Consider the following 13115-nt stretch of genomic DNA (forward strand, 5'->3'; position numbering starts at 1 on the left):
ATACCCATATACGTACATGCACATGCATGCACGTGTACATAAATGCACATACCACATAGACATAGGTACACGACACCACATATACGTGTGCACATACGCATCATACACACATACATGTAAATAGCGATGCAGCTGGTTTTTGAAAATATAATCATAAATAGGCATATTACTCTGTAATTTGATTTTCTTGCTTAACAGTAAACATGGGAGCAGGACCTCCCAGGTATGCAAGAGGCAGACTAGGAGACTTAGACCCTGGTTCTAGAGCCAAATGAACTGGCCGAGCTGCTCTTTGAGCACCCAGTTCCCATCGCTCTAAAACGTGGGTAATAGCCCTTACTTCACTAGGGTGCTCTGAGCACCGAAGGTGATCACGTATGCAAGTGCTTGGTAAGTAATGACCAGGGTCACCGTGACAGGCTCTCCACTTACCTGGGAAACTGACACAGACTCTGGCTTGAGCAGTTGACCAAAGGCAAGCTCAGGAAGTTGCTGTGGGGTTTGGAGTTCTGTTTTTCCAACGTATGTGCCCGAACCACTCTTTTCGTATTCCTGACCAGGCTGTGAAGGAAATCTTGGACACATGGGAAAGCATGAAGTTCACCGTGGTCAAGTATTACAAAGGCACACAGGAGCGAGGCTACATCTTGGGATCGGTGGACGAAATCATCCAGTGCCTTGACGACAACACGGTCAACCTCCAAAGCATCTCAGGAAGCAGATTTGTGGGGCCTTTTCTGCAAACTGTTCACAAATGGGAAAAAACACTTTCTCTAATAGGGGAAGTCATTGAGGTGAGAGAAAACCAGGAAAGCACTTTTGTATGAGAAGATTTTCTGCTCAGACACTGATGACTCTCTGACATACTTTTTCTGGGTTGATGTATTCTGGGGTGTGTGTGGGCACGATTACAGGAGTCCATCTGGGTTTTTATTTCAACAAATGCATTTTTAACTTCCACAATTCTTCTTTTTCATATGTCCCTATTCTTTTTTTTTTTTATAAAGTTTATTTTGTTTTTGAGAGAGACAGAGAAGTACAAGTGGGAGAGGGGGCAGAGAGAGAGGGAGACAGAGAATCCTAAGCAGACTCTGAGCTGTCGTGCAGAGCCTGACGAGGGGCTTGAACCCGCTCATCTGTCCCTATTCTTGTTTAATTCTGTCCTGTTCTTGTTGCCAGGATATACTTTTACCTCCTTTATCACACTGAAGAATTCAAACATATTTAAAGCCCTTTTCAGATTTCTCCATATTTATTCTTTTCTCAAGCCAGGATTTTCCTCTTTTTTGTGTGTGTACGTGACCATCTTTCATGGTAGTGGGTTTTTCTCTTTGTGATTTATTTATTTTTAAAGTTCATCTCACATAACAGGTTTTTACCTGTGCTTGCTTCACTTTTTCATGTGTTTTTGCAGTTTCTCCAGGTTGGCACTGAACAAGGTGGCTTGGGGCTTTCTTCTTTTGTGGGAGATACTAGTTCAGACCTCTGTGAGCAACCCAGGTTCATCTCACCATTTTTTTAAATGTTTGTTTATTTTTGAGAGAGAGAGAGAGAGAGAGAAAGACACAGAGCACGAGCAGGGGAGTGGCAGAGAGAGAGGGAGACACAGAATCCAAAGCAGGTTCCAGGCTCCGAGCTGTCAGCACAGAGCCTGACACGGGGCCGGAACCCACAAATTGTGAGCTCATGACCTGAGCCAACGTTGGACGCTTAACCGTCTGAGCCACCGGGCGCCCCTCATCTCACCATTTTTGCATGGCTGTCTCTTTCCCCCTCCCCAGACTACAGGCAAGTGCCTGTTCCATGGGACTGGCTAGGGGGTGTGGTCCAGGCCCTCACCCCTCTTACACGTGTGCTTCCTTCCTTTGCTTGCTTTCTTATTTTTTAATCTATGGCTTTTCATTAGGTAGGACATAGTACTGTTTTTTTTCTTTATTAAATGTTTTTTAAAAAATGGAAGTGAAATTTACATAACATGAAATTAATCGCTTTAAAGTGCACAATTTCGTGGCATTTAGTACATTCACAATGTTGTGCAACCATGCCCCTGACTAGTTCCAGAACATTTTCATCATCTCGGAAGAAAATCTCATACCCATTAGAAGCAGTCACTTACGTTTCTCTGTCCCTCTAGCCCCTGGCCACCACTGATCTGTTTCCTCTCTGAATTAATCTATTTTGGACATTTCACACAAATGGAATCCTGTAACGTGTGGCCTTCTGTGTCTGGCTTCTTTCACTTAGTGTCCTATTTTCTTTTTAAATTTTTTTGAAGTTTATTAATTTTGAGGGAGAGACAGAGTGAGTGAGCAGGGGCGGGGCAGAGAGAGAGAGGGAGAGAGAGAATGCCAAGCAGGCTCTGTGCCATCAGATGGAGCCCAGTACAGGGGCTTGAACTCACAAACTGCAAGTTCATGATCTGAGCCCAAACCAAGACTCAGACGCTTAATGGACTGAGCCACCCAGGGCTCCACAGCGTCCTGTTTTCAAGGTTCATGCACGTTGTAGCGGGTATCAGTGCCTCATTCCTTTTTATGGCTGACTCATAAGTCCACTGTGTGGAGAGACCACATTTTGGGTGTTCGTTCTTCCGCTGGCAGCCATTGGGTTATTTCCACCTCTTGGCTGATGGGCAGAGTTCTGCCGTGAGCATTCATGTACAACTGTTTTTTGAGTCCCCGTTTTCGGTTCTGTTGGGTCTATGCCTTGTGGGTGCAGTTGTGGGTCACACAGCGTTTGGCTCAGTTTTTGCGCGGGCTTCTTTATGATCTGCCCTTTATTCCTCTCCTTAACGAGGCTCTCCAACCCCTGCTCACAAGTAGAAGCTTCCTCCCTGTCTTGGGCTGCTGAAGAGTTTTCTTTTGCTTCTGAGTGTGGCCGTGTACCTTAAAATACATAGCTCCACTTTCTCCATCATTCTTGTGTATTTGGAAAGGAGGGTGTGCACTCGCTCTGCCACCTTGCCTGGGAACACTTTTGACCTGAGTTGATGTGGATCTGTCCTGCGTTAGGGTGGGATTTTGCCATAGGTACCTTGAGGGTACCCATGCTGACGTTAACGTTGTGCATTTCCAGATTTGGATGCTGGTTCAGAGGAAATGGATGTATCTTGAAAGCATTTTTATCGGTGGAGACATCAGGTCGCAACTTCCAGATGAGGCGAAGAAGTTTGACAACATCGACAGAGTATTTAAAAGGGCAAGTGACTGGCTTCTATTTTAGTCATGAAAGGACACTGATGAGAGATACTTTTAGTTATGTTTCTGCATGTAGTGTTTTGTCTATTAAGTAGCTTCTGAATTTCTTAAATCATTATACATGACCTTAATCCGTTCAGTAAAAATTTCTCTTGGGTATCAAGCCACTGGCATACGGCACTGGAACTTTTTTATATTTATTTTTCATTATAAAAGTAACACTTAAAAAGCCTGGAAAATGCGGAAAGGTAGAAAAAAATGTATCTTCCAGAGTTCCGTCACATTGACGTGACCACTGCAGTATGCCATATGCTTCTTTTTTTCCTGTGTACATGAATTTAAAAACACGACGATAACGACATTTTATATAATTTTCTTTTGATGTTATAAGAAATGCACTTCATATGATGAAACTGAGAAGGGATTTGAATGCCTTTATATACCGTTCCATTGAGTGGCTTGACGTTAGATGATTGTCGTCTAGTAATGAGACATCTTGTTCAAAGGGGAATTCATTGCATTCATAAATAATTCGTGGGTTTGTGCTTCGTGCCTTTTGCACGTTTAGGATGAATATTTTACGAGGAGTTGTTGGAAGGTAAATTGCCCGTGAAGGCGTATTGCTCAGTGCAGAGTCCTTCCAGGAAAGGGTTGTGTCCATCATCACTGCCCCTAGTAATTAGGGGTGGGGGTTTTAACCCAGAGCCTCGGGGCTTTGCTGCTCAGCGGTCTCGAGTGCTTTCCAGTTAGGAGGGGCTGGTTCACATTTGGGTCTCCTTTATCCATTAGAATTTGTAACATTTTCTTATTCATTTGCATAAGCTTTTTTTTTAAACTTAAGAAAAAATCACACAATGGATACCTATTTATTATAGAAGGATTTAGATACTATTAAAAAAAAGTAAAAGAAAACAAGGCAAAAAACATCTACAATCTCATACCCAAGATTACCATGTTGACAGTTTAACATGTATCTTTCCAGAATTTGTTTATTCCTATGTAAACATATACATAAATATTATAAATATTCCACAAAATAACATCATTCTTACCCATGTGATCATTTAAAAATTTTTTTAAACAGCTTTGACATATCTGTCAATAGGTGAACATCTAAATGATCACTTACAGCCAGTGACTGACCTAAGTTCCTATATCTGGACGTTTAGGATAGTTCCCTTCCCCCTCCCTCCTTTGCCATTCTGAAGGGTGCTAGTGAACGTTCCGGAACATACGCACTGCCCAGAGCAGACTTGCCGCTTTCATCCATGTGGCCCACGTTCCCCGAGGCTCTTCTGTGCGCCGGCGCTGGCACGTGGGGCCTGTCCGTGAGCAAAAGAGCTTAAAAATCTCTACCCCAGACCAAGGGCCTTCTAGTGGGAAGGTGGACAAAATGAACACCAGAAATAAGTAAACGGCAGGTAGTTCGCTGGGAGGTGCTCGGGGGATGCTTATTTAAACTTGCGACGTTCCTGCTGCGTTGGCCCCCGGGAGGGCTGCGGTCCGGGTGTCTGTTGGTTCTGTCGTCTGTCGAGCCGGCGCCGAGCGGCGATCCCGCTCGCCCGGCCCGACGGCTCCCCTCTCGCCCTCGTGCAGATCATGGGCGAGACCTTAAAGGACCCCGTGATCAAGAGATGCTGCGAGGCCCAGAACCGGCTGGGCGACCTGCAGAACATCAGCGAGGGCCTGGAGAAGTGCCAGAAGGGCTTAAACGACTACCTGGACTCCAAGAGAAACGCTTTCCCGAGGTTCTTCTTCATTTCTGACGACGAGCTGCTCAGCATCCTCGGGAGCAGCGACCCGCTGTGCGTCCAGGAGCACATGATCAAGGTGTGCCCCCCGCCGCCCTGCCGGAAGCCGCCGCGGAAGCTCGGCAGCTGCGGTTTGCTCCGTCCCAGATCCCCGAACTGCTACGGGCTTGGGGGGCGGGCGCTCAGCCCGTTAAGCGACCGGCTCTTGGTCTCGGCTCAGGTCATGATTTCATGGTTCGTGGGATCGAGCCCCACATCAGGCTCTGTGCTGAGTGTGGACTCCGCTTGTGATTCATTCTCATTCTCTCTCTCTCTCTCCCTCCCTCCCTCCCTCCCTCCCCTGCTCACTCTCAATCTCGCAAATAAATTTAGAAAATAGTTTTAAAAAAATTAAAAAAGGACAGAAATGGTGCTGGGCTTTCATCTGAAACATAAATCTGATGAAATCCACTATAGTCTGAAATTACAAAAAATCCCACTGTTGTTTGTTGCTCTTTTTCTATAGCCCCAAAACACTCTTCTTTTTTTTTTGGAGAAACTAAAAAGAATATAGCAATGCACAAAGACTAATATAATAAGCAGAGAGGTGGTACAGGACAGTGCTTCGGCATGTGGACTCTGGACTCAGATTGCCTGGGTTCAAATCCCAGGTCTACACAGATTTGCTGTGTGACTTTTGGCAAGTTACTTAACCCCTCTGGGCATCAGTTTCCTGTCTGCAAATGGGGAAAACCCAATAGTTACCTGCTTCAGTGGAGTTGTTCTTAAGATGAAATGAGTTCGTATGTGTAAAGCACTCGGTGACCGTCTCATAATGTCGGCTGACATGACCTTATCCACCACCCAGAATTGACTGGTAACTAACTTGTTACCAGTGAGTCGTATTTGCTTCTCTACACCCTCTTTGTGAGACAAAGCTGTAGAGAGAAAGTTGCCATCCTCTTTGCCCCCATCACAGTCCTTACTCCCCCTTCAAGAGGCAGCCACTGTCATGACTTGGCAGTGATTCGTTCCAGCCCCTGCTTTCATACTTGTACATGAACGCATGTGTATCTGTGAACAATACCGACTGGCAGGAAACGCAACAGATAAAACTGTCTCTGGTGATAGATGACCAGAGCATGGCCAGAACGAATCTTGATCAGCTGGTCAAAGCTGTGTATTTAGTATCAGCTCTCGGGTAGGGCTTCCCAGCTGTGGCAGTGTTGGTCAATGGGCCAGAGAATTCTTTGCTCTGTGTGTGTGCGTGTGTGTGTCGGGGATTGGGGGCTGTCCTGTACGCTGTGGGACGCTCGGCAGCATCCCTGGCCTCTACCCACCAGACACCAGGAGCATCGCTCTCCGGTTATGACAACCAAAAATGTCTCCTGATGTTGCCCAGTGTCCCCTGGGGGCAGAATCATTTGTGGCTTTGAATCAGTGTTGTGGAATAATTCCTTTATTCCATATAAACAAAGCGTTTGGGATCAAGTACATAACTCCATACTTTCCCTTTAGTTAATGCAGATTTCCTTCCTAAACCAAAATTTGTGTCTTTGATTTTTGTCTTTTTTTCTTTTTTTTCTTTTTTTTTTTTTGAGACAGAGAGAGATAGAGCATGAACAGGGGAGGGTCAGAGAGAGAGATATACAGAATCCGAAGCAGGCTCCAGGCTCAGAGCTGTTAGCACAGAGCCTGACACGGGGTTCGAACTCACGGACCGTGAGATCATGACCTGAGCCGAAGTCGGACACTTAACCGACTGAGCCACCCAGGCACCCCATTGTTTTTTTTTCTTAAAGGGGAGATGTGTGTGTGTGTGTGTGTGTGTGTGTGTGTGTAATTTTTTTATTAAAAAAAATTTTAATCTTTATTTTTGAGAGAGAGAGAGAGCACGCGCATGAGCGGGGGAGGGGCAGAGAGAGAAGGAGGCACAGAATCCAAAGCAGGCTCCAGGCTCCCAGCTGTCAGCACAGAACCCGACACGGGGCTTGAACTCACGGACCATGAGAACATGACTTGAGCCGAAGTCAGATGCTTAACCGACTGAGCTATCTGGTGCCCATATATATGTATATAATGTTTGTTTATTTTTGAGAGAGAGAGAGAGAGAGAACAAGCGGGGGAGGGGCAGAGAGGGAGAGAGGATCTCAAGCAGGCTCCAGCCTAGATCAAAGCCGGATGCAGGGCTTGATCCTACGAACCACGAGATCACGACCTGAGCCGAAATCAAGAGTCGGAGGCTTAATCGACTGAGCCCCCCCGGGCATCCCGGAAGAGGTTTATATTTTGTTACCACTTTCAAAAAAAGATATTTTACTGTTTTAGAAAAGTGTATATCGTAGTACTTCATTTACCAGTGGCCCCTTTTGCAGACCCTCTGGCTTTATTGTTTAAAGCCTGTTGCCTTTTCCTTCTCCTGACACACGGAGTGCCTAGTCTTATACCCTGGGTCCTAAAAGACTCCTCTTCCCCCCGAGTATCATTCCGGATCAAGAACAGTGCTGACAGGCAACAAATGGCCAGTGTTGAATGTGCTGGAGGCATATCTTGCACGGTGTTTGAGGTGACCCTTCCGACCTCATCTTGTAAGTGCCATGATTACGTCTCTTCCAGGCTGAGAGAGGAGAAGCAACTTGTCCAAAGTCACCCAGCTGGGCCGTGGGGGAGGGATTCAGGCACGTCTCTGACTCCTCAGCCCTGGGCCGTTTTGTCACCGGGCCTCTTCTGTCCAGATACCTCTCTGTACCCGCATGTACTCTAGAATCTTACGTGTGGGGAGGGAGTGTGTCTTCTTTTCCTTTCTTTCCTTTTTAGCCCCAAACAGACCTTTGCACAGTGCGGGATAGACGCGCGCATCCAAAGCGTGCTGCTGGAATGAGCAGCTGGGTGAGCGGACGCCTATTTGGTGCTGGCGTCCCGGGGGCTCCCGTGCGTGGTGGGGGGCTGGCTGCGGGCCATTCTTGGGCTCCACCGTCCGGCGCATGGATCGCGGAGTGGACTCTCCCCTGTGTTGCAGATGTATGACAACATAGCACTGCTGAGGTTTAATGACGGGGACGGTGGAGAAAAGCTGGCGTCTGCCATGATCTCAGCAGAGGGCGAAGTCATGGAGTTCCGGAAGATCGTACGGGCCGAGGGGCGCGTGGAGGACTGGATGACGGCAGTTTTGAACGAAATGCGGAGGACCAACCGGCTGATTACCAAAGAGGCTATTTTTAGATACTGTGAAGACAGAAGCAGGTAGGGTCGTAAATGTGAACGTGTGTCACTTTATTATATTAGCAGTCATAATGGATTAATATTAAAGGCTTGGGGTAGATTGAGTGACATTCCAAATGAAGTTTTCTTTTCTTGGAATAGCTAAGTTAGCCCAAGCTTGTCTGTCTTTCAAGGATCGCCTAATTCAGGACTTCTCAAAGTGCGGTAGCATCGGACCGACAGTAGCAGGGCCCCTGGGAGCTTGTGACAAATGCAAATTCCTGGGACGGCCTCCACCTCAGCCCCACGAGGCCATCTGTGTATCTTATAAGCTCCTCCCCGGGGATTCTGAGCACGCTCAGGCGTGAGAACCACTGGCCTGGTGACCCAACAGAAACCGGGTGTTCAGTAGGGTTCATCCGTGTAAAGTCGTTTCTAAGATATTTAACCGATGTCAATCACGCCTTGATTTTTCTGGCCTGAGAAGCTTCCAGGCACCAAGCTGAGCCACGCCTGCTTCTCATCGAGCAAAGGGCTGGCTTTAATGCGTGGTACATACGACATCTTTGGATGACTTGTGCCATTAGATTTAGGCGGGGCTCCCAGGAATACATTTGGCAGGGCCTTGATGGCAGACATAAAATCTCCATTATTATTTTAGGAGTGCTGTCCCTTTGATTTTAGACACTGAAAAACATCTAGTTAAATAAATGAGCAGAGAATAGCCTTACAGTTGGATCATTATGATCCTATTTTTTAGGTGCTATAAAAATTGGTTTATGTCCTTATGTCATCAAGTATACGTAGATATCTTCGGTAGTGTGCTGGTCATCAAGCTGGTTTTCTGAAGCAAACAAGCAAACAAAAAACCTTTGATTTAGAGAGTTTGTCAATTTACATGGTGTAGATACTTCCACCATGGCTGATTTCAAAGCTAGCGGAATAAGATAAGTGGTTTGAACGTCAGCCTGCAAAATTCCCGAGTATTTGGCGGTAAACTCTTGTGAACTGGTAGGAGGCAGCTCCTGTACGTTATCAGCCATATTCATTAATTGAACTACTATTTATCGGACTCCTGCTCCGAACTGATCGCTGTGCCAGATGCTCATACAAAACTGAACGAGACAGAAATCACTGGCCCCCAGGAGAGGTGATCACGGAGCATTCTGCAGTCTCCTTAATGCCCCCAGATCAGAAGAATTTTACACCAGCGTTAGTTTTCCCGACATCATAACTGCCACATTGCCAGGGTGCTGCTGTGTGTCACAGGGTGTGGTTGGTGGGAGACAGTCAGGGAAGGGAACCCGATGTGTCTGTATTACTCCTTTCCTCCCCAAATCCCCTCCGCTCGGGCACTGTCGTTTCTAACGACAAGGGTGAGTAGTTGAAATGAGCACATTGGTTTATTTGAGCAGACGTGTTTTGGCTTCACTGAGAAGACAGGCCCAGGGATACACAGCCCCAGAAAGCACCCCTGTCCTGGGATTTGCCAGACGCCATCATGGTCACCTTAGCTGTGCCCTGAGTCACGTTATTTTCTCTGCTCGGCTTGCTTCTGCCTCTCCTGATTTCCGGCTTCCTAGGTTCCCAATCACCTTTATCTAGTGTGTAGGGGTCATAATTATAGATACTATTTAGGTTTTCGAGGTGCCATACAACTTTAAAGCAAGGTGGTAAAGCCTGATCTTTTTTTGTTTTAAATACACTTTTAAATTTATTTTGCCATTAATTGTATGTCATCAGGATAATGACGTAGTAATTCACGGTCACTTTTCCTGGATTGGAACTTATAGCTCTGGGTCTGTTACTTATTTTTTTTTTTAATTTTTTTTTTAAAAAAAATTTTTTTCTTTTTTCAACGTTTATTTATTTTTGGGACAGAGAGAGACAGAGCATGAACGGGGGAGGGGCAGAGAGAGAGGGAGACACAGAATCGGAAGCAGGCTCCAGGCTCTGAGCCATCAGCCCAGAGCCCGACGCGGGGCTCGAACTCACGGAGCGCGAGATCGTGACCTGGCTGAAGTCGGACGCTTAACCGACTGCGCCACCCAGGCGCCCCTTTTTTTTTTTTTAAATTTTTAACGTTTATTTTTGAGGGAGAGAGAGAGACAGAGAATGAGCAGGGGAGAGGCAGAGAGAGAGACCGAGACACAGACTCCGAAGCAGGCTCCAGGCTCTGAGCTGTCAGCACAGAGCCTGAGGCGGGGCTCGAACCCATGAACTCTGAGATCATGACCTGAGCCGAAGTCAGACGCTTCACGGACTGAGCCACCCAGGCGTCCCCAAAATGTAAACATTCTCATAATGTTCCCATAACATTAAGTCATTCTGAAAGGTCTATTAAGGCGTCTTTTCAAAGCGATCTAGCAGCTCCCTACACGGTCAGCTGTCACGGTCTCACGTGCGCGTGTGGCCGGCTCGGGCTTTTATCCGGAAGACTTCTTGCCATTTTGCTTGCCTAGAGCCCTTCCTTTGCCTTTCCCCATTCCGCGTCAAAGAACTAAATTCTTCCAGGGGCTGTTGTCTGGTACCAGTCCCTCGAGCAGGTGCGCCGTTTCCCCTTTAGAGTCGACTGGATGCTCCTGTACCAGGGGATGGTGGTGCTGGCCGCCAGCCAGGTGTGGTGGACATGGGAAGTGGAGGATGTCTTCCGCAAAGTGCAGAAAGGGGAGAAGCAGGCCATGAAGGACTATGGCAAGAAGATGCACGAGCAGATCGACGAGCTGGTCACTCGGATCACCATGTCCTTAAGCAGGAACGACAGGAAGAAATACAACACGGTCCTCATCATCGACGTCCACGCCAGAGATATAGTCGACTCCTTCATAAGAAGCAGGTGAGGCCCTTCTGGGGCGCCGGTGTCTCACAGCGCGTCCAGCCCCGTGCTTCGTCTCGCCGCCTCTCTGACCGTGTCTCCCGCTTGTCCCCTTCCAGCATCCTCGACGCCCGGGAGTTTGAATGGGAAAGTCAGCTGCGGTTTTACTGGGACCGGGGGCCGGATGAGCTGAACATCCGCCAGTGCACTGGCACCTTCGGCTACGGATACGAGTACATGGGTTTGAACGGGAGGCTGGTCATTACGCCGCTCACAGACCGGATTTACCTGACCCTTACTCAGGTGACTGGCCTCCTGGACCTTGTGGTTATCAGCTGCCTGTGGGTTTCTCGCTGAGCAGGATTAGGGTGATCGGAGACACTGTACCGGGCTGACCCGTGTCCCCTCCCTCCCGATTCACGTCCGCTCGGAACCTCACAAGGTGACCTTGTTTAGAAACAGGGTCTTTGCGGATTTAATTAGTTAGGGGTTGGGAACACCCTGGATTAGGGCCCTGTAGCCAATGACTGGTGTCCTTGTGAGAAGAGGAGAGGGCACGGAGATACAGGAAAGGTGATGTTAAGAGAGGCCGGGCCTGGAAATGACGTGGTCACAAGCCAAGGAATGCTTGGAGCCACCAGAGTGAAGAAATCCCTCCCAGGAGCGTTTGGAGGGAGGGTGCCCCCTCCCCCGTCCAACAGCTCGATTTCGGACTTCCAGCCCTAGGTTCTGTGAACGAATACGCTTCTGTTGTTTTAAGCCCCCTACTTGGTGGTAATTTGTTAGGGCAGCCCCAGGAAATTAACGCCGATAGTGAGGGGCATTGTTGTTTAAACCCCGTAAATGAGTTTCAGATTGGAATGTGACTGGCTTGCCGCCTTTTGGGATTGGGCTGTTGCAGGTTCAGGTGGCGCCTGAAACCCCCGTCAGGTTTGGTAATTTGCTAAAAGGATTCCCAGAACTCAGAAAAACCATTACAGTCACAGTTGTGGTTTATTATAGCAAGAGGACGCAGATTAAAATCAGCAGTAGGAAGGCTTAGGACAGGGTCCGGGCGAGACCAGGCGCGAAGCTTCAGCTTCCTCTCACGGTGTGGTTGTGCAGACGGCATTATTTCTTACAGCGGTGACACGTGGCAGCATGCATGAAGTATTGTCACCCAGGGAAGCTCCTCAGAGCCTTGGTGTCTAGGGATTCAGTTGGGGACTGGTCATGTAGCGATGGCTGATCACCCCGATGGCCGACGTTAGTTTCCAGCCCCTCTAGAAGTCAAGCTGATACCATGTGGCCCAAGGTCACTGTTCTCAGGACATTCCAGGGGCTTAGAGGTCAACTCCTAGAATCTGGAGACAAAGGGCCAAACCTTTCTTTGGGGAGGACTAATCCTTTACTGCACAGATGAACATGCGTCCGTGAGCCCCAACTCTGGGACCTACCAGGACCTTGTCCTTAGTGTAGGCACAGATTCTCGCATGTTGCTTCATCCTGGGTGTACTGGTTCCTATACCATGCGGTGGGGGGTGGTCGGTAGCGGTCAGTGGAAAAACACAGAAAAGAAACATTAAGAATGGTGACTATCAGAAAAGGTGAGTGTGTCGGATGCCTGGATGGCTCCGTCGGTTGAGTGTCTGACTCTTGATTTCGGCTCAGGTCATGATCCCACCATTGTGGGATCGAGCCCCTCGTTGGGCTCCATGCTGAGCATGAAGCCTGCTTAAGATTTTCTCTCTCCCTCTCTCCCTCCCTCCCTCTCTCTCTCTCCCTCCCTCTCTCTCAAGGAAATAATAAGAAAGGTGAGTGTGAACTTGTCCATTGCCACATGTATATATTCCACATGGATTATCACAGTGCTTTGGGAAATGACACCCATTTCCTTGTGAGAATCAGACCAATGTATGTTTCGCATTTCGCTCATAACAGGCACTGTCCATGTATCTGGGAGGGGCCCCTGCTGGCCCAGCAGGTACTGGCAAAACCGAGACCACCAAGGATCTAGCCAAAGCCCTGGGCCTGCTCTGTGTTGTAACCAACTGCGGCGAAGGCATGGATTATAAGGTAAGGCCTTGTCGTCACTCCCGGTGCTGTGTTACTGGGCAGAGAGCTAAAAGCGGGGCATGGTAGGAAGGCATTTCACCTCATTCTCTTCCATGAAAACGCATGGAGGCGGCTGGA

General features: G+C 48.0%; 1 protein-coding gene across 2 annotated transcripts in view; it reads left to right on the forward strand.

Moving 5' to 3' along the window:
• DNAH10 (dynein axonemal heavy chain 10) overlaps positions 1-13115 on the forward strand; it is a 144042-nt gene that overhangs the window by 64234 nt on the left and 66693 nt on the right. For both annotated transcript variants that reach the window (XM_040444042.1, XM_040444043.1), the window contains 7 exons: positions 561-794; positions 3076-3198; positions 4794-5027; positions 7947-8170; positions 10695-10964; positions 11063-11246; positions 12864-12998. In XM_040444042.1, coding sequence (XP_040299976.1) covers positions 561-794; positions 3076-3198; positions 4794-5027; positions 7947-8170; positions 10695-10964; positions 11063-11246; positions 12864-12998 — 1404 coding nt within the window. The remainder of the gene's footprint in view (positions 1-560; positions 795-3075; positions 3199-4793; positions 5028-7946; positions 8171-10694; positions 10965-11062; positions 11247-12863; positions 12999-13115) is intronic.

The sequence above is a fragment of the Herpailurus yagouaroundi genome, unplaced genomic scaffold, assembly GCF_014898765.1.
Source record: "Herpailurus yagouaroundi ecotype Mexico unplaced genomic scaffold, PumYag 191, whole genome shotgun sequence".
Lineage (NCBI taxonomy): Eukaryota > Metazoa > Chordata > Mammalia > Carnivora > Felidae > Herpailurus > Herpailurus yagouaroundi.